At 37.8% G+C, this 21,741-nt stretch overlaps 1 protein-coding gene across 1 annotated transcript in view; it reads left to right on the top strand.

Moving 5' to 3' along the window:
* The first annotated feature begins 416 nt into the window (after window positions 1–416).
* RAE1 (ribonucleic acid export 1) overlaps window positions 417–21,741 on the top strand; it is a 28,418-nt gene continuing 7,093 nt past the window's right edge. The window contains exons 1-5 of the mRNA XM_072633464.1: window positions 417–638; window positions 11,259–11,355; window positions 11,888–11,992; window positions 14,370–14,462; window positions 17,775–17,861. Of these exons, the coding sequence (XP_072489565.1) occupies window positions 11,266–11,355; window positions 11,888–11,992; window positions 14,370–14,462; window positions 17,775–17,861 (375 nt within the window). The 5' untranslated portion in view covers window positions 417–638; window positions 11,259–11,265. The remainder of the gene's footprint in view (window positions 639–11,258; window positions 11,356–11,887; window positions 11,993–14,369; window positions 14,463–17,774; window positions 17,862–21,741) is intronic.

Raw genomic sequence — 21,741 nt, 5'->3', positions numbered from 1 at the left:
AAACGCTGGTAACGCAAGTTGAACTTTAAAAGCGTGCCACTTGTTTCCCTTCAGGAGAGTCGGTTTTTAAAGCGTTTCCCAGCACTGCACAGCGGGGGTCCCAGGCTACAGAAGCGGTTAAGAACCCCGTTTCAGGGAGCGCTCTCCTGGACAATGAGGTTCGGGACCAGAGGCAGGGCTTCCACTGCTGATTCTGTGGCCAGCGGCCTATCCACCCAGCTGCGCTGCAGCAAGGCTTCTGACAAAAACTGATACGAAAGGGACACTGAATTCTATAAACTGTCTTTACCTGAGATGTTCCTTCTTAGGTTTTTCCCGGTTTTTGACAACCCTCAATGCCAGGCACCACAGCTTCCGTTTAGCCTCGGCAAGGCTTCTGCGCATGTGCGAAGCCAGCCTATGCCCTTGTCTCTCTCGCTTTCTCCCTTTTTTCCCGGAATGAGGTACTCGGCTCCAGACGCGCATGCGTTGTCAACGGTTCGGTGGGAGTCCCGTATTTTCAGAGGCCTCCAGGGCGGTGGGGAAATCCTAGGACGTGCTACTCCCCTCGGCTTCCTGCCTCTCTCTTCCTTCGCCTCCGACGCGGGGTGAGATTTTCCCGGTTCTTCCTGTTGCCCGGCTGAGGCCCCAGCTCTCAGGTAGGCCCCACGCGGCGCCCTCGAAGGGGACTTTGCGCAGCCCGGCCCCCGGCGTGGGGCTAACGGCCAGCGGCCCAGGGTCTCGCGGCCTAGGAGCGCCCCCTCCCCCTTCGCACGCCGCTCCCCCGCCCTTCAACTGGGCCGGGCTCCCGCCCCGCGCTGCCCCGCCGCCGCGCTGCCCCGCCGTGCCCCCACCCTGTCCCCCGTTCCCCGGCCGGGCGGGGGGTCCCCTCCCCTGGACCTAGCTCGCGCGGCCGGAGCGCTTTCCTCACTGCATCCCTGCGAGTGTGGCTGTCCCCGTTTTGCAGAGAGGGAAATCGGGGCCCCAAAGAGGTGAAGAGGCTGGCCTTCGGTCATTACGGAGAAGCGTCCAGTGCCCCCCCCCATAGTCACACCACTACCGCTGCTCATTATGATAACCAACGCTTGTGCCAGGCACTGTGATAAGCGCTTCACACGTATTATTTCATGTGAGCCTCACAGCAGCCCTGGGAGGTGGGGGTTATCATCCGCATCTTACAGATGAGGAAACTGAGGCAAACATGCCCTGCCCAGGGCTGCACGGCTAGCAAGTGTCTGAGGCCGTGTTGGAACCCAGGTCTTCCCGACTTTAGGCCTGGCCCCCTTTCACCTGTGCCCCCTTGTGCCATCCTTGGGAGGAGGGTTCATACCCGTTCGTCTCCAAACAGCCTTCCAGGTAAGGGCAATGATAAAGGCCTGATCACTGGGGGAGGTCATTGGCAGGAGGAGACATCATTGCCCCCCAGTCTCACATTTTGCAGATGAGGAAAGGGAAGCCCCCGAAGTGCAGTCACTTTCCTTAAAGGACACACAGAGTAAGGAACAAAGATGCAGTTCTCTGACCCCTGTTCTTGGCTCCATACACAGTATCAGAGCTACCAGTTTTTAGGAAGTCTCTAATCTACAAGCGCTACACTAGGTGCTGGAGACTGTACCGAGATAGATAAATAAAAGTCATCACTCATTTCTCAAGCACTATAAGGTTTGAAAAGGGCAGGTAGCATCTTTTTACAGAGAAGAGGCTCAAATGACTGGCAGGGTTACAGAGTTAATGTTCAGATCAGGAGTCAGAAGCCAGGTCTGATACCTTAACTGAGGAGTGTTCTTTTACTGCACAGGCTCTGTTCACGTAGTGCGAAAGCACATGGACCGAGGGAGCTCGTGTTGTTATCAGCATCCTCTGTACTCCAGGACTCTCATTTGAGTTCACATCTTTAGATTGCCTCTCACTAGTACAGGAGCCTCTTAACTGGGCCCTCCCTTTGTCCAGGCTCTGCCTTTTCAAGTTCTTCCTCCATATCTCTGTTAAAGCAGTCTTTCTAATACATAGGTCTGGCCATAATAGTAGCTGATATTTGCCCAGCACCTTACGGCTTCCAAAGTTATTTCTCTCTCATGTGATCTTCACAACAATCCTGTGAGGTAGATGCTTTTTACAGAGGGGAAACAAATGTTCAGAGAGGTTACTTGTCTCTCAAGTGTCAGGATCTGAATTTGAACCTGTGTCTTCATGACTTCAAGTCCAGCACTCTACCTGTCGTATCATGTACATTATGCACCTGTTCCATATCATTACATTCCCCATCTTAAAAGCTTTCAGTGGCACTCTTTTGGTACTTAAAATAAAAACTCATGCTAATATTTAAAGCCTCTCACCTTCAAGCTCCTACCTACCTATGTTGTGAGCCGCCTTTCCCATTACTTCCCTTTATGTCTGTCTTGTTGTTCAGTCAGTTCAAGTTGTGTCTGAGTCTTCATGACCCCATTGGGGGTTTTCTTGGCAGAGATACTGGAGTGGTTTGTCATATCCTTCTCCAGCTTATTTTATAGATGAGGAAATTGAAGCAAATAGGGTTAAGTGACTTGCCCAGGGACGCACAGCTAGTAAGTGTCTGAGGTCAGAAAGATGAGTCTTCCTGATTCAAGGCCTGGCGCTCTATCTATTCCTCCACCTAGCTGCTCTGTGTCTTAATAGTAACAATAACTAACATTTGTATAACCCTTTAAAATTTGGCAAGCGCTCAGCATGTCATCTTATTTGATCCTTAGCTGATTTGCATTACTGGATGTTCCTGATCTTCTCTTAACCTCTCCCACATTTGTGTGAGCCATCCCTCATGCTTTCCTCATCTCTGCCTGTTAAAATTGTTAAAGCAGCTTATGTGCCATCTTCTGATGAAGCCTCATCAGATATCTCCCCCTTTCCTCTCTTCCCACCACAGCTGAAAGTAATCTCTCCCCAAAATTTTCCTAGAGAATGTCTGCATCTTTTCTTTGCCCCATTCCTCATTTGTAAAGTGGGGATAATAATAGCACCTACCTCTCAGGGTTGTTGTGAGGATCAAGTAAGATCATAACTGCAAAGCATGTAGCACAGTGCCTGGTACATAGTAAGTGATAAATGTTAGCTATTATTATTAGTTATTACTCTTTACGGCATTCATATTAGTGCTTTTGTCCCCTGAATCCTAGCAGAGTATGGGCAGGGTCCAGTTTTTTTTTCTCTTCATCTTTTTAAATTTCTTGCACCTAGGACATTGTCTTGGACATAACAGGTACTTATATAAACATTACTTGTAAGAAAGAGGAAGTAAGTACCAAGGAGAGGTTTGTTTGGGCAGCTGTTCTGAGAAGTTTGAGGAGAATAATTGATTTCACTTGATATGGGTGTGGTGGGCTTCAGGGATAGGTTCCTAGATAAAATGTCACTTAAGTTTGGCTTTGAAAGGAAGACAATAAGAGGTGGAGCTGGGTGAAGGTAGCCGGGTGGAGGAAGAGTAAAAGTGATCTAGCTGTTGGGGATGGTATAAACAAACTAGAAGACTGAGTACAGGTCAAGAAGAGACATAAAGGGGAGTTATGTGAAGAAGGCTGAACTGGTAGATTAGAGCCAAACTCTGGGAGCTTGCCCGTCTGTACTACTCAGCAGAGTACTTGCACCATTAGCATCATGGGTATCCAAGTGAAAGAAAATAATAAAATTCTGTGTGATAGAAAATATTCTGAGTCTCAGGTCTTCACTCTGTTCGCCATAAGTCCTTTACTTTTCAAAGTGTTAATTTCCTACTGTTTAAAATTTGAACTAGATAATCTTAAAGTTCCTACAGCTTTGACCTTCCTTTAACTACAGCTCACATTTTTGTAGGTCTTTGTAAAATGCTTTTTCATACCGACTCTGTGAAATAAGTAAGGTAGGAATTATTCCGATCATACATAAGTGAAATCTGAGAATGAAAGAGATAAAAGTGGCTTGCCCATAGTTATAGGACCAGTGTTTGATTTGGGAATGGATCCTAAATCTTCTGACTAAATCCATTGCACTTTTCATTGTATAGTACTGCCTCTGAGAAAGTTGACAAGTCTTGATTAGTTCCTCTTGTGGGCCCAACCCTGTGCTAGCTGTTAGAAGAGGAAGACAAAAATTGGTATATTATATGACTTTCTACTCTGAAAGCTTTTAGCCTCTTAGGAGAGATAAAACTTGCACATATGAAATAGCTGCATAATATAAAATAATATTTTAAATTGTGTGATGCAATCTACAAATGTTATTTCTGGAACCCAGTGGGGAAATTTTTTGTCTTAATTAAATAGAAAGAATAGATTTTTATAGTATCTTAAAACCGAAGGATTATTCCATCCAACCTATTCTTGTTATTTTAAAAAAAATTTGTTATAATCTTAACATTCAGCATATATAAAAAGGCTACATAAAAAAATATAATTCAGCATATACAAAAAAGACTGTGGAACTGAACCTCAAATTAAACCACAAAATCTAAATTTTTATTTATTTTGGGGAGGGTGAAAGGCAAAGCAGTTGGGATTAAGCGACTTGTCCCAGGTCACACAGCCAGTAAGTATCAGGTTCTCCTGACTCCAGTACTGATGTTCTATTCGTTGCACCAACTAGCTGCCCCTATATTTTTATTTTTAAAAGAGAAAAGAAAAAAATTAACTTTAGCAAAGTAATAATAATTTATCTTGTGCCTCCTTTAAGTTTTTCATCTGTACGTTTGTAAGGTTTTGTTATTTTCATGAAATTGTAGTTCATGTGTGCGAGGCTCAAATTCTAGTGTCATTACTTTGAATTACTTAGTTTCAATATTCCTTTGTATTTCTACTTGCCATGTTTTTACAGTACAGTAATTTTTTTTACCTTGCTAAATATACTCCATAGTTTATTCAGTTGTTTCCTAATTGTGGAACTTACTGTTGTTTGTAATATGTGTGTTTTGTTTGCTTGTTTTGCTATTTTTGCAAACAGTGTGGGTTCCTACATAAAGAGCTGACCTCAGAAGACTTCAGTTCAAGTCTGTTCTTGATACATAATGACTGTGTGTTCAGGCTAGTCACTTAATCTCTCAGTGGCCTAGCTTCTAAGATTATTAGTTTCAGAAAAGATGCTAATCTGTCTTGTAAGGTGGAGTTTCCTCCCTTGGGAGTACTCTATGCCCATGAAATCACATGTTCAGTTCCAGTCAATGGATAAAACAAGAAGTATTGATTAATCAGCTCTTATGTACCAGGTACTATGAGGTTCTAAAGATATAAATAAAATGAACAACTCCACTAACAGAGATAGTGGACAAAGCAACAAAATACAAATACAAAATGCTTCTATTAAAATACTCCGTAGGGGAGAACATTAGCATTTTGGGAAGTTAGGGAAAGATTCATGTAGAAGGTGATTCTTGAGCTCCATCTTGGAGGAAGAGGAATTCCATGAGGCAGATGTAAAGAGGACCATACATTAAAGGCACGGAGACAGGTTGTTGCCTGCGAGGACCAGAGAAGGCCAATTTGATTGGATCCACCAGTGGGAAGGAATGTAATATATAAAGAAGCTGGAGAGGTAGGTTGTGCCCAGCTTGTGAAGGGGTTCTTAAAGCTAAAGCAATAGTTAATAGAGTCAATAGGGAGACACTGGAGTTCATTGAGTATTGGAGTAAATGGTCAGATCTGTGCTTAAGGAAAATCACTTTATTAGTAACATGGAGGATGGAATACTGAAGGGAGCCTTGAGACAGGGAGACCAGTTAGGAAGCTAGTAGTAATCTAGGGGAGAGGTGGTAAGGGCCTGAAAACTAGGTGTGAATAGAGACAGGGAGTTGGATTCTAGAAATATTGTGGAGGTAGGAACAGCAAGATTTGGCAAGTGATTAGCTATGTGGAGTTAGGGGAAAGTGAGATTTCCTTCAATAGAAATAAGAAAGTTTGAGAGAAGTGTAGATTTGCAGGGAATATAATGAGTTCTGTTTTGGATAAGCTGAATGTGATATGTCTGAAGCATATAATTTAAAATGTCAAGTGAATATTTACTAATGTGAGATTGAAGCTTACCCCTATCTTATGAATATTTTTGAGCAAATAAGTGCTTTTTGACGTCATTAAAATATAGTTCTAGTAATAAGAATGTTGCGTCGCCATTCTTTTCTAGATGAGCAAATTAAAGCATGTTGCCGTTAGTGAATGGTGTAGAGGTATACCTAAATTCTAATTACCTGCCCATTGCCCTCTATGTGAAGTTCAGCTCTGATAACTGAAATTTTCTCCTCATCTTTGTTGCTTTTAAGGATAAGAGACCATGAGGGATATTCAGGGCATATTTTTTACACTTTGAAGGCAAAGGTTTCTTAACCATCAAATATTTTGCCTATGCATGTTTCTAATCCATTTATCTTTTAGGAAGATAAAAAGCCAAGAAATGCAACACTTCTTTAATTCCACACATATATAATATGTGTATGTATATATTCATTTTTTTTGGAGACATTCTCTTTTTGATTATAGTAATTAGCATGTTATTCAGTTGTTGGTCTTCCTTTAGAGACTGCGGTACAGGGCACCCAGTGTGTAAGTTGGGGGAGAAAATTGAGAGCATCAACTAAGTGTTATAGGAGAATAATCAGATTTTGCTCACAAAATTTCTCTTGGAAATACAAAAGGGGAAAATTCAGTATCAAATAATGTAAATTCTTCACCCTGCCAACACCAAAACAGTCGTTGCTAATCCAGAATTCTTAGTAGACAAAAGAAAGTACCTTTTTTTTTAAGTTTAGCTATAAGGTCTGAAATATTACCTTGATTAGTGGCTAATTCAGTTCCCTGCTGGAAGACAGTAAACATGCATTAATTGCAGACTGGTGCAGGTATTTCTTAAAATTAAATTAATTTTTTTCAGTGAGCAAAATCTATCTTCTCACTTACCTACCCATCCCCCACCACTATTGGAAAAAGAAAACATAACTCTTGTAACAAATAAGCATAATTAAGCAAAGCAAATTCTAGTATTGACTGTGTCCAAAAAAATATATGCCACAGTCTGTACTCAGAATCCCTTGCCTCTACATCAGGAGGTGGGTAGCATGGTTTGTCTTGGATTCTCTGGAATTATGGTTAGTCATTGTGTTGGTCAGATTTCTTAGAGTTGTTTGTCTTCACACTGTAATTCAAATTGTTTTCCTGGTTCTCCTCACTTCATTCTGCTTTAGATCATGATGTCTTTCTAGTTTTCTCTGAAACCATATACTATTCTATCGATGGACAACTGTTTAGTTTCCAATTATTTGGTGCCACAATAAACTTTTTGTACGTGTGGATCTTTTTCCCCTTTCTTCGATGTCTTTGGGCTATATTCTTGTGGGGTATGACTGGGTCAGAAAGTGTGTAGTTTAATGACTTTTTGAGCATGCTTCCAAATTACTTTCTACAATGCCTTGGACCAACTCACAGTCTACCAACAGTGCAGTGCCTGTTTTCCTGCATGTCCTCCAACATTTTGTCATTTTTCTTTGTCAGTTTTGTCAGTCTTATGAGTGTTAGGTGTAAAACCTCAAATTTGCTTAAATTTGCATTGCTTTGATTATTAGAGATTTAGAATTTTTTCCATGTGGCATTCGTTGTATTTCCTCCTTAGAAAACTGCTGTTTATATCTTTTGACCACTTATCAATTAGGGTATGGCTCTTATCCTTATAATTTTGAATGAGATCCTTATTAGAGAAATTTGCTACGAAGATTTTTTCCAGCTGTCTGTTGTACTTCTAATTATAGCTTGTTTTGGCTTTGTACAAAGCACTTCAAGTTTATACAATCAAAAATGTGTATTTTATCTCCTATAATAATTTCCTTGTTTGGTCATGAACTCATCCCACATCTATAGTTCTGAAAGGTAATTTCTTTTTTGTTCCTCTAATTTGTGATGTCACCTTTTAAGACTAAGTAATGTATCTATATAGAAGTTATTTTGGAAAACACTGTGAGGTAGATATTGGTCTCCACCTAGTTTCTGCCAAACTTTTCTTTTTGTGGCTTTCCCCCTCTCTTTTATTTGCACATATATATATATATGTGTGTTTGTTTATTTTTGGTTTTCAACATTCATTTCCACAAAATTTTGAGTTCCAAATTTTCTTCCCATCTCTCTCTTCCTCCCACCCCAAAACACCTTGCATTCTGATTACCCCTTCCCCCAATCTGCCCTCCCTTCTATCACACCCCTCCCTTCCCATATCCCCATCTTCTCTCTTGTCTTGTAGCGCAAGATAGATTTCTATACCCCATTACCTGTATTTCTTATTTCCCAGTTGTATGCAAAAACAGTTTTCAACATTCATTCCTAAAACTGTGAGTTCCAACTTTTCTCCTTCCTCCCTCCCCACCCATCCCTACAGAGAAGGCAAACAATTCAATATAGGCTAGATACGTAGTTTTGCAAGTGACTTCCATAATAGTCATGTTGTGAAAGACTAACAACTACATTTCTCTCCATTCTATCCTGCCCCGCATTTCTTCTGTTCTGTCTTTTGACCTTGTCCCTCCTCAAAAATGTTTACTTCTAATTACTCCCTCCTCCCATTTGCCCTCCCTTCTGTCATCCCACCCACCCCACCTATCCCCTTCTCCCCTGCTTTACTGTAGTGTAAGATAGATTTTCATACCAAATTGAGTGTGCATGTTATTCTCTTCTTAAGCCAGATGTGATGGGAATGAGCTTCACTTTTTCCCTCTCACCTCTCCCCTTTTCCTCTCCATTGAAAAAGCTTTTTCTTGCCTCTTTTATGAGAGATAATTTGCCCCATTCCATTTCTCCCTTTCTCCTCCCAATATATTCCTCTCTCACCCCTTAATTTTATTTTTTTAGATATCATCCCTTCCTATTCAGTTCACCCAGTATTGTGTGTATGTATGTATGTGTGTACCCAACTACCCAAATACTGAGAAAAGTTTCAAGAATTACAAATATTATCTTTCCATGTAGGAATGTAAACAGTTCAACTTTAGTAAGTCCCTTACGATTTCTCTTTCCTGTTTACCTTTTCATGCTTCTCTTGATTCTTATGTTTGAAAGTCAGATTTTCTATTCGGTTCTGGTCTTTTCATCAAGAATGCTTGAAAGTCCTGTATTTCATTGAATGACCATTTTTTCCCCTGAAGTATTATACTCAGTTTTGCTGGGTAGGTGATACTTGGTTTTAATCCTAGTTCCTTTGACTTCTGGAATATCATATTCCAAGCCCTTCAGTCCTTTAATGTAAAAGCTGCTAGATCTTGTGTTATCCTGATTATATTTCCACAATACTCAAATTGTTTCTTTCTGGCTGCTTGCAGTGTTTTCTCCTTGACCTGGGAACTCTGGAATTTGGCTACAATGCTCCTAGGAGTTTCTCTTTTTGGATCTCTTTCAGGAGGTGATTGGTGGATTCTTTCAATATTTATTTTCCCCTCTGGTTCTAGAATATGAGGCAATTTTCCTTGATAATTCCATGAAAGATGATGTCTAGGCTCTTTTCTTGATCATGGGTTTCAGGTAGTCCCATAATTTTTAAATTGTCTCTCTTGAATCTATTTTCCAGGTTAGTTGTTTTTCCACTGAGATATTTCACATTATCTTCTATTTTTTAATTCTTTTGGTTTTGTTTTGTAATTTCTTGGTTTTTCATAAAAGTCATTAGCTTCCATCTGCTCCATTTTAATTTTTAAAGAACTATTTTCTTCAGTGAGCTTTTGAGCCTCCTTTTCCATTTAGCCAATTCTGCCCCCTGAGGCCTGTTTCAATCCTGTTCCTACTGGTGCTGCACAGCCAAGGCTGAGCTGCACTCCATGGGCTGCGCTCAGCCCCGAGCCCAGGGCAATAGACCTTTCCTGTTGGCCTTCCAGGCTACGTTGGGCTGGAAATCTCTTTCACACTGTTGTTTTGTGGCTTCTGCTGCTCTAGGATTTGTTTAGATTTTTATGAGATATAGTGGACAGCTTCTACAGGTCCGTCTTTCTACTCCACCATCTTGGCTTCCCCTCCCTCTGCCAAACTTCTTTCCAGTTTTCTCAGCAGTTCTTGACAAATAATGAATTCTTACCCTGTTGTATCAATGAATTTATGTTGTGTACTTAATCTTTTCCCCTGATTGGCCTCTGTTTCTTAGCCATATTGTCTCGATGGCTTTGTTTGAAATCTGGTATTGTAGGGCCTCTTCTTTCCTACTTTTTTCATCATTTCCTTTGAGATTCTTGACCTTCTCCGGATGATTCTTTTCTCTGGCAATATAAAGTAATGCACTATAATGTATGATACTGAATAAGTAAAGTAGTATTAGCTAGTATATTGTCATTTTTATTATGTTGACTTGACCTATCTAGCCATTAATAATGAACAATTAATGTTTATCCAGGTGCAGTCATTTTGGAGAAGCACATGGCATTATTTAGTAAGAGTTATACAACTAATCAATCAAGTAATTCTGTTTCAAGGATGCTATCTCAAAACCATTATGAAAAAGGGGCCTATTTCTAGGAAATATTAATAACTGCTCTTTAATAGCAAAAAATAAAAGCATATGTTTCCAGCAGTTTGAGAATTACTGAATAAATTAAGGTATTTTAACATAATAGAGTATCATAGTATTTTTTTAAAAATGAAACATACAAGCAAGTATGGAAATATGGATATGAGGTGATTTGAAGTGAGATTACCACTACCAGAACTATATCCATACTGATAATGTATATTGTCTGTATATTTTTATTTCCTTTTCTTTGCTTTTTTTCCCTGGTCTCTACCAAAATATCACTAAAGGTAATAAAATTTTGGACATTTCTTGGAGGGGTATAAACAAACAAAAAATGTTTGCTTATTGTATGCAAATTCTTTTGCATTTGCCTTGTTAAAGGCTAGGGAGTTGAAGTAAGTTTTTGCTCCTTCCTTGTTTTATATGTTTGTTTTTATTGACAGGTAATTATTCTTTTAAATTATAAATTTAAAAACTTTAAAACAAATAGATTAATTAAATTGGACAATCTTTTAGGCTACTTTTATAAAGAGAATCCTGCTATTATCTGAGGGAGACTGCTATTCCTTTCTTTGTTCAATGTGCCATTCATGTTCAAGAGCACAGTACTCCAGATAGGAAGATAAATAAGACTGAGTTCCTGCTCTTCCCCAGGTAGGTGGTTATAGTACAGGTACAAATGACTATAATACAGAATAGATCATGATGAAATACCTTAGATATGAAGTACTATGCAATTTTACTACTTGCATTTGCCTTCTAAAGATATTTATTAGTAAGAAACAACATGTGAATATTTCATTATTTTTTAGGACCAAAATGAGCTTGTTTGGAACAACTTCGGGTTTTGGAACTAGTGGAACAAGCATGTTTGGTAGCACAGCAACAGATAATCACAATCCTATGAAGGTAACGAATGTGACCTTTTTACTGTACCTGACATCCACATTGAAGAAATTAGAAATTTGGGTTTTGACATGTATCTTCTTCATTTTAGCGTCATGTATGATATATTATGTTAATACTTAAGCAAGGGAAGATTGTGATGTCTCTTCTAGCAAAAATGAAATTAGCATGCATGCAGTATTTCAGCCTGAGGATCTCTGAAATTTAGGGACACAAGTGGAATAACCCAGTTAAACTGACAAAATTAATAAACATTTATGAAGCACCTTCTGTGTGCAAGGCATTGTACAAGGTATTTGGGTTATAGCAACAAAAATGAATAGTTCCAGACCTCAGGGAGTTTATATTCTTTTGGATTAGACAACACATACACACAAGTTTATGCAAAATAGCTTACAAAGTAAGTGCAAGAGAAATTTGAAGGGGAAAGAGACACTAGAAGCTGGGAGACCAGGAAAGGCACCATATAAGCATCATAAGCACATTTGGTGCTTAAGGTTAACTTTAACATAATATTCACAAATTCTCTTTACAGGATATTGAAGTTACATCTTCTCCTGATGACAGTATTGGATGTCTTTCATTTAGCCCACCTACATTGCCAGGAAACTTTCTTATTGCAGGATCCTGGGCCAATGATGTAAGTGTTACCTGAATGAAAGCTATATAAATGACTTATTTTTCATGTGGATCATTATAATTGACTGTGAGTTTTGATTTTGGCATTATTTGGTGGTATTTGCCATATTAGCTATGGCATTTATGCTATAGCTAATAAAACAGTACTTGAGCAAAGAGAAATCTTTATGCAGAGTCTTTGACTAATTTTGAATCTATAAACCTTTCGCATGGTAGGATGTTACCTTTTCTAGTTGTGCATATTAGCAGGATAAAGTAAATCATGTGTAGCCTCATAAATACATCCTTTAACATTTTGATATTGATGACTATTGTATATATAGTATATTGATTTACATTCCTAAATCAGGTGTGTGGTATGTGTTGCATTGTTTGAATTTGAAGTTGTCAGATGTAGCACACTAGAGCCTTAAACACCTCATTTCATACTCCTCTACATGCATAGTCTCCAACCATCTGTTGTAAGATGTTTTCAGTTCCAAATACACCAGTAATATGGTAAGCACATTTGTTATACTTAATCAGGGTACAAAGAATTCTGAGGGAAAGAGTAAAATTTTCCATTCTGGACCAGATTCCCCTTATGCCCTTGGATAAATAATGCACTATGCACTATGCATTTTCCAGAAACTAAGGTATCTCAGAGTATAGTAGAAGGAAACATAACATTCATGCAGTTAAAGATCAGAAAAATGTTAAAGAATTATTCTCTATAAACTATATATTATTTTGTATAAGCTTTTCTCCTCTTAAATTCCTGTATTTTGAAAATTGTATCTTTAAGTTTGTTCTTTCACTCCATGTATAATTAAATTATATTCTTAAATGCTTCAGTGGATCCATGATCTTCTTGTTGAAGGGATTTTGATGCCTCACACAGTGCAAATTGCAACCCACCCATACCTTTTGATTGTATACAATTCTTTTCCTTGTCCTCCCATAAATCTCCCACCAAAGATCTATCCAACTGCCAGAGAACTTTAACTTAGGACTTTTAGTATACCCATAGAATACTTGCTGTATGAGCACCTGCCTCCTTTTTTCAAAAATTTCCTGAATGAGATCTTGCACAATGTGGCCCGTCAGTCATCATGTATAATATGCAGTACCTACTTACCCTTAACCCTGTGAATTGCCATTGCCTTTTAGCTTACTTAAAACTAATTTTGATTCTTCAGATATTGTGTTGTTCATTGACTTGTAGCTATATTAGCATCACTGAAAGATTATCAACTTAGAAATATAAGAACTGTGCAGTTTCCCAAATGCTGTCCAGCCTGCTCTCTTACTCAATTCTAGGCCTAACTAATTGTCCTTTTGCAGTTGTACACTAATGGATTAACTTACTGGGTTGCCCATCCATCTAAATGTCATAGCCTGGACAGTAGGCATTCTTTATCATTTTGGCTTTTCCTGTGTGGATTGTTAGGCCTATCTCTTTTGAGTGATAATGGATCTCATTGAGGAGACTCTGTAGTATTCTGCAACTTGATACAGTCAGCATTGTCATCTACAAATAGCATCTGGAAGACCTTACCATGTATGGAAAATACCCCTTCCATTTGGATTCTATATAGAACATCCTCTCTGACCTTTTGGTGAGCAAGCATGCATATGACTGTGTTCTGACGTGTTTGCTTTTGATAATCAAAAGATCGTTTAATAAAAATATTTATCTCTGGATGCCCCATTGAATTATATGTGCATTTGAGACAGTTTGTGGAGTGGAGAGTCTTTGGGAGTATGTTTTGCTTTACATAGTCAAATGCTTTTTTATAATCAACAATAAAAAACAAAACGGGATGTTGTATCCTCTCCACCTTCCAGTCAGTTGTGTGACTATGAAGATGTGGTTTACTCTAGAAGATCATTTAGAAAAGCATGTCTGTTCTTTTGTATTTTTATCAAGGTGATATACATATGTAATATAGGTCATTTAAAAAAATATTTAAGTCTTTTATTTTTTACGTCACTTTTTTCCAGATATATCCCTCCTTTTTCCCCCACCCAGAGGACCATCCCCTATAACAAAGGATAAAAAAGAATTTTAAAAAACAATTGTAAAACTAATATATCAACTTAAGCTAGCAGCACATGTAGTGTTCTGTATCCATAGCCTCATCTGCAAAGAGAGGAGGGAGGTACATTTTGTAATTTCTTCTTTGGCATCAAGCTTAAATGTGTTGATCATTTCCCTAATGATTTTTATAGAGATGAGAAAGTAGGTTTAGTTATTTGACATCATTTTCATCATTTTTACACAAGTAGTTGTCCCCTCTTTTTTGTGGGGGAGGTGGAGTAGTATCCTATTCATTATCAGACGTAGTTGAATGTAATGCGAGTTGCTGTAGCAATATTAATTATTCTTATTAATGCAGGTTCGGTGTTGGGAAGTTCAAGATAATGGACAAACTATTCCAAAGGCCCAGCAAATGCACACAGGGCCTGTACTGGATGTCTGTTGGAGTGACGTATGTATCTATCAATTTCTACTATTTTCTTAACAGTTGAAGTATATTTTATCCACAACCATTAATGACTTGAAATGGGTAAACATCAAGAGACTCTCTTCTTTCCTTCTTCATTACACTTCCAAGGAAGTCCCTGTTTCTCAATATAAGTTTAGTGTTTTGTTATACCACTTGAAGTTTTCTCAAATTTGACAGTATGTTATTGGTACTACTTTGATCTAGGATGCAAAGAGCTTTTCCTACATAGTACATATCTCATAAAGTGAAAATTGTACTCCATGTAAAAAAAAAATGCTGAAGAGTGTAAAAGCTTTTCTACCTAAAGATAGCTGGATAGATTTTTTTTCTTTTAAAGTTTACACTACTCAGAACACATTTTTCTCCTAACATAGCAATTGTTAAAAATGCTATTATTTGATATTTATTTTATGAAATTCTATTTTTAATTTCTGGGTGTATTTTAGTAGAACACACATTAAAATATCAATTGAGATATTAAAATATCTTTTTTTAAAGATAAGTCCAGTTACTCAGAAGAAATCACAATTTAATAAGCCATGTTTTCAAATTTGGTTTATGTAAGAATAAAAATGCCACTTTTATATTTTAAAATGATATAAATATAATTCATGTGGTCTAGGATTTAGAAAATCTGAGTGATAGTCCAAAGTAGAGCATTAATCAATAATATGACTTTTTAAAAGATACTGTTTCCATGTCTCAGTTTCTTTATATGTAATATGGGAAATAAGCAGAATAACCTATTCTACTCCATTATAAACTTGTTGTAAGAACAAGTGATAGAAATGAAAACACTCTGAAAAGGAAACATATGTAGAAATTATATTTATTGTTCTTATATGTAAACAGTTAATTTTATTCCATTTTTAAGCACACATTCTGTATGATTTTTTTATTTAAGTATTTTAAGTATTTTTATTTAAGTATTTAAGTATTGAGAGAGATCCAAAGAAAATTAAGACATGTTCTCTGCCCTTGGGGAGCTTTATATTCTAGCAGGGGAATACAATATTGTGTAATGACTCCTGTGCAGAATATAACTTTTTCAGGGGGATTGATTTGTAATTTCATTGATATAGGGTAAAACTGATGAGGAATTCCTTTAGTAATGCACATTGCAACTACTTTGCAATGTTACAGTCTAAGAGAGTTGTATGGGACACTGGGAGATTAAGTGACTTGCCCAGAATCACAAAATCATTGTGTCTTAGAAATAGGACTTAGTACATACAGTTCTTCTTAAATTCAAGAGCAGCTCTTACACTATCTGTCAAGCAAAATGTAATATAGTAGACTACGAAAATAAAGTGCAAGATGCAACCTGAAGTCAGTGCCAGGAAAGAACATTTCTGATTGAAAGTTAGAGGAGGCTTCTTCTTAATTAGATATGATGTGAGCTGAATCTTAAGAAATGAGTAGAATTTTAAAAGGTAAAAGATTCCTCCAGACCTAAGAATGTTAGATCTATGTAAGAGACAGAGAGTATTTCAGTTTGGCTATTATATGTTAGTATGGAAGCAGTGTGAGGATTGTTGGTTGGAGTAAATAAAAATATAGTCTAAAATGACAATTTATTTTCAATAATCTTAAAAATCATAGAAACCAATACAGTAAGCCTCATTTATCCCGGATACCACTAATTTAAATTCTGTGATGTTTTGGATCTAGTACATATATGAGAATTATATATAGTTATCTCTCTATTTTATGTGTAGTTATCTAGCTCCTATACACACACACACACACACACACACACACACACACACACACACACACTCACACACTCTCACACACTCTCACACACACACACACACACACGAGTTATCTCGCTCCTACATTTGCCCATTAAGTCCTTGAATAGTGTCCCCTAGGAGATAGTTGAAATCATATGATCGTAAATGTAGAGCTAGAAGAGACCTCAGAGGCCCACTTGTCAGACCCTCCCCTAATTTTCCAATGAGATTGACAGGAGCCATTGCGCTCCCTAAATCATCCGTCCCATTTGTCAGCCAGACAGTGGGAGCTAACAGAGGACGGAGTATAAAGCATGTATCTGTCATGTTGCTGGATGACATAGCTCTGGTGGCTTAGACCAAATCTAGTGAATTTTGTAAGCATTTTTGTCCCTTTCAGTGATACTTAGTGTGAAGAGCACAGTGCTTGGGACTAGTTAGTTGATATGCAGTGATAGTGAAAACAGGAATTACTGTAGAAGCAGTAAAGATAGTGAGCGTCTTTCTTCCTCCTGGGATAAGATCTATTGCTTGTACCCTCAGTAGTGTGTTCTTCACTCTTTTTCTCTCCCTCATAACTGGTGATATACCTTCCTTACCACCTTTCCAAATGGTTCTCATTCATTCTCTTGCTCACCCCCATGAATTTGATCCCCCAAGGAAGAGAAGGCTTTCTTTCACTGAAAATAATAGACCTAAAGGAATAGCTATATAGAGCTGACCATCTCATTCTCAATGATGTTGATAACAAAATTAATGGTGTCTGCAGTTAGAACTAAGCAACCAGAAATAATAATGCGCAGAGAATACTTTGAAAGATTATATTTTTCCTGTGGTATCTCTAAGGACGTAGGTAGAATTAACCTTATAAATTTATGAAATTTGGAGCGAAGATACTATTAAGTTTTACAGTTGGAGAATTACAGCCCCAGGACTGAAAAGGGGAGATACGGTGGTAAATTTCTGTTGGAATCAGTGGCATAAGCAGTTGATACTTCTAATATAGTACTCTCTTTACTAAGTCTTGTTTCTTTACCAAACCAGTTTACAAAAGTTTTAATAGTTTGTCTTTAGTGCTGAAAACGAATATGTCAAAACTAAATTTATTATCTACACATACTTTATAATTCAGGTAGGACTTTATTCCATTTTAGTGAGATTTTTCTACATGTGCTGTGAAGTATAAGGCTAGAGTTACAAAAGGCAAAATGAAAATAGTGATAATTAAGTTGAATGAAGCATTACATGTAATAGAGTGCTAATTTTCGGTTCCAAAGACCTAGGTTTGAATTTTGTTACTTTAACTATTTGTGTGACTTTAAACACGTCTTTTAAATTTTAGGTAGGCCTCACTTTCCTCATCTTTAAAGTGAGAGGATCTCTAAGGTCCCTTCCAGTTCTAAATATTTCTTTCTATGATTCCATAGTCAAGTGGTTTTCAGCACTTTGATTCTCAAATACTTTATTTGGAGAATTTTTTTCAAGAAAAGTTAATTGTTAATAGTTGACTTGGTTTTGTTATAACAAGAATAATTGATTCCCTGCCTTTCCTTTTTAGGATGGGAGTAAAGTATTTACAGCATCTTGTGATAAAACTGCCAAAATGTGGGACCTCAACAGTAACCAGGCTATACAGATTGCACAGGTAATATAAACTTAGCCTTTGCTTAGAATAAAAGGGGGAAAACACCCTTAAGTAGTTTTATTTCTTTGTAATAAGAACACTTTAAATGTGATGGATTCAGAATGCAGATTGAGGCTTTTTGGGGAGTGTGGTGGGGAATGGGACAAGATATGAGCAATGCAGGAATTTGTTTTGTTTGATTATGTGTATCTAACAGGTTTTGTTTGTCTTGCTTTGAAGGGGAGGCCTTTAGAGGTGGAGAAGTAGGGGAGGGAGAAAGAATGCAGACCTGAAAATAAAATAAAATTGAATTAAATAAAAATTTAAAGCTCTCCCAAGTGGAGCATTTTGGTAATATTTTGTAGTATTTATTTTCATTGAGGTGCCTTTTGGCTTATACTGTTATTTAACAATACAGTAGGCATCAGTTACAGTTAGAAAATGTTCCTTGCTGTATTTACCATAGATTGCTATACATTGCACACTCTTGTGTGTGATGATGTATATATACATAATAACAGAATTGTACCCTAGGTGGCTTGGTTTTATAAAAAAATTTTAATTGTATATAAGGTGTTGCTGCTCCATAATTAAAGTTGTGTAGTCTAGAGGAAGTGTTTTTGGTCCCATATCCTTATTATCCTTAGTAAATAATATAGAATTATTGTTAGACTTTCTTCTTCTTCTTTTTTTCTTTTCAAACCCTAGTAAACTGGCTCCCAATATTCACATGCAATTTTAGAAACACTTGGATGTATCTATGATTTTATTGGCAGTGCTGCTGCTTCTGCCTGTGCAGATTATAAATCTCTCCATACCTTAGGAGGCAGAATAATATTGAACTGTGGGTTTGGAGTATATGGCTTTGGATCCCGGCTAGATTTATGGTAGTTGTGTGACTCTTGGCAAGTCACTTACCCTTTCTGGGCTTAAGTTTCATTCTCTATAAAATCAGAGGTTTAGATTAGGTTGAGTTCTAAGGCTTTTCTCATTCTTTTGTAAGTCCTCTGTAGAGTATCTAAGTAGTATAATGGAGGCCTTCCTATGGTTCTTTTCATATCTTATGGGTCACCATTGTAGGTTGTTTAACTGTTGACCCTCACTCTAACTGTGCCATCAGCCCATCTCCTTTTTGGGTCATGTATATCTTTTTTACTTTGTCTACTTCTTGTGTATGTTTCGGTAGATATAGATGTCTATATTGGTATGGCTAAACACACACATAAGTATTATAAGTGACAGTTATGAAGATGCTGAATTTGATGTTCACATTTATTTAAGCCCATTGTCAAATATTGTATTTAGCCCTAATAATACAAAGAAAAAGTGAAAACTGCCTTAACTCTCAAGGTCCTTACATTCTAATGGGAGAAGCAACCTGTACATAAATGAGTTTATACAAGATACATAGCACGTAAGTACAAGGTAAAAGGGAAGGTACTGTAGCAGCTGATGGGACCAGAAAAGGCCTCTTGGTGAAGGTTACTTTTGAGCTGAGTCTTGAAGGAAGTTAAGAATTCTGAGGTGGAGGTGAGGAGAAGAAACATTTCAAGAGTAGAGGACAGGCGTTGTGAAGGCACAGAGATGAGAGATGGAGTCTGGCATGGAGAAGAGTAAATAGCCTTGTGTCATTGGACTGTAGAGCGTGTTGGGAAGCATAATGCATAAGAAGATAAAGAGAGAAAGAAGCCTCATGGTAAAGAGCTTTAAATACTAACCTGGTTATAAGTATTGTTACATTTTTATGTGCCAAGTAAATGCCAAACATTTCATTCTAGAGCTAATAGGGAGTTACTTTAATTTCTTGACTAAGAGGGATGGCATGGTCAGACATGCACTTTAGGAAACTCACTTTGGTAACTATATGGAAAATGGATTGGAATGGAAAAAAGATTTGAGGCAGGGAAAATAATTGAGGCTATTCAAAGTATTTTTTAAATTGTTGCTTTTTGTTACACATCACCTTTCAGACTGTATTATAAAGGAAAATGAAGTTTTTGCCCAAAGTGACCCAGCTTTCTTGCTTTTTGGCTTCTTAATACAATTAGGTTCATAACTATAATATTAGAAGTATCAGTGCAGAGGTTTGGACTCTTCCTGCTTTTATTTGTTGCCTGCACAAAGCCTCAGAAAAAGAGACCATAAACTTCATAGGAGCAGGAATTATTTAGTTTTTTGTCATGGTATGTCCAGCACCTAGCACAATCCCTTCCACATAATAGACCCTTAATGTTTGTTGAATTGAATAAAATTGAGGAAGACACGTGTATTTCTTAGGGTTATTGGCAGGAAGTGCTATATTTTTGCTCCAACAACTCAGCTGTCCTGCTTTCTTGTGGTAATAATGGTATGAGCAAAGGCACTGAGGCAGAACAAGCCTGAATGAAAATGTGGAAGTTATAGTTTAGCTGGACCGCAGAGCTCATGAAGGGCAGTAGTATGATCTTGTGCCAGAAAAGTAGATTGGAATCTCCTTTTGAGAGGCCTGGATTCAGGATCTTGACTTTATATTTCCTTTTATAAACTGGAGTTCTAGTGAAGTTTTTTGAGTAACAGAATAGTGGAATAATAGAGTACTGGGAAGATTCCTTGCATGTCTATCTAAAGGATTCATTAAACGGAGGATAGACTTAGGCTATAGTGAAGGTCAGAAGAAACAAGGGCCTGCACTAGGGAATGGGAAAGAGGGCACACCTGAGAGAGCTGTTGCAGAAAGAGATTATACAGGACTTGATAACTGTTAGAATGTTAAGAATAGGCTGAATGAAAGAGTGAATGAAGTGTTAAGCTCTTAGTAAGTGCAGAGCATTGTCCTAAGTACTGGGGATGCCAAGAAAAAATGTAAAAGACCCTGCTGTCAAGGAGCTCATGTTTTAATGGTGGAAACAACACACATGGAAGGTTTCATCTGCAAGTCAGATGGAAAAGTCCCATGGTCCTTTTGAGTACAGTAGCAAAGCAGATGGTCTGTTCTTTAATGTCATTCCACTAATGAAATGATACCTTTTTCTGGTGTTGATAGTGCCAAGGCCTTTAGTGATAGGAATTTTCTTTCCTAAGTCTTTACTAGGTGTGGATTTATTTCTTTCAGGAGTTGTTAACAGGTTGTATCTCCATAGGAATTGCTTCCCAAGGTGATGATTATAGGCATTTAAGAGTTGGGAGTATTGCTCTTCCAAAAGCTGTTGGGCTCACCACCATGGTCTGAAGGGATATGGTAGGGGTGTAGTTTCACTTGCCTCCCCTATACCCCTCAGGGTACTTTCCTGTTTCATTCAGCTAGGCTGGAAGGCTTGCCTTGTGAGTGGTGGTTGGTAGTTGGTGGGGTTGGCTGGCCCTTTTTCCATAGGAGGCACCTCCCCACATTATGACTGTGAGGGCTGGCCCGGATAGAATGGCAAGACTCTTTAATTATTCAGAAGTTATGGAACAAGGGTGATTGGGAAAGCACTGCCATCAACAAAAATAGAATTTGAATGTGGGTAGGAAGGAAGATTGATGATGAACCATAGGGCTTTGTTAAAATATCTAAGTAAAGATGCCTAGCAGGTTGTCAAAACTATAGTATTAGGGGTCTGGGGGAAAATAAGATATAGGTTTATAGTCTTAGGAGATTTTGATTAAAACTTATCAGAATAGGTGAGATCACTAAGAAAGAGAATATAGAGAGATGAGAAAAGAGACAGTGATTGAACCTTGAGATCACCATTGGAACAGTGTAGTATAGTATAAAGTGCTTTGAATTTGAGGGAGAAACTTGGGTTTGGTTCTTGGTTCTGGTATTTACTACCCATCTTTCTAGTCCTCAGTTTCCTTGTCTGTAGAATGAGGTCATTGAACAAAGCCTCCTTCTATAAATCCTTTGGATATTTTCATGAAAATTATCATGGGGCAATAGGGT

Source organism: Notamacropus eugenii, chromosome 1, assembly GCF_028372415.1.
Source record: "Notamacropus eugenii isolate mMacEug1 chromosome 1, mMacEug1.pri_v2, whole genome shotgun sequence".
NCBI lineage: Eukaryota > Metazoa > Chordata > Mammalia > Diprotodontia > Macropodidae > Notamacropus > Notamacropus eugenii.
The sequence above is the reverse complement of the archived record's forward strand: the minus strand, read 5'-3'. Positions and strand labels throughout refer to the sequence as shown.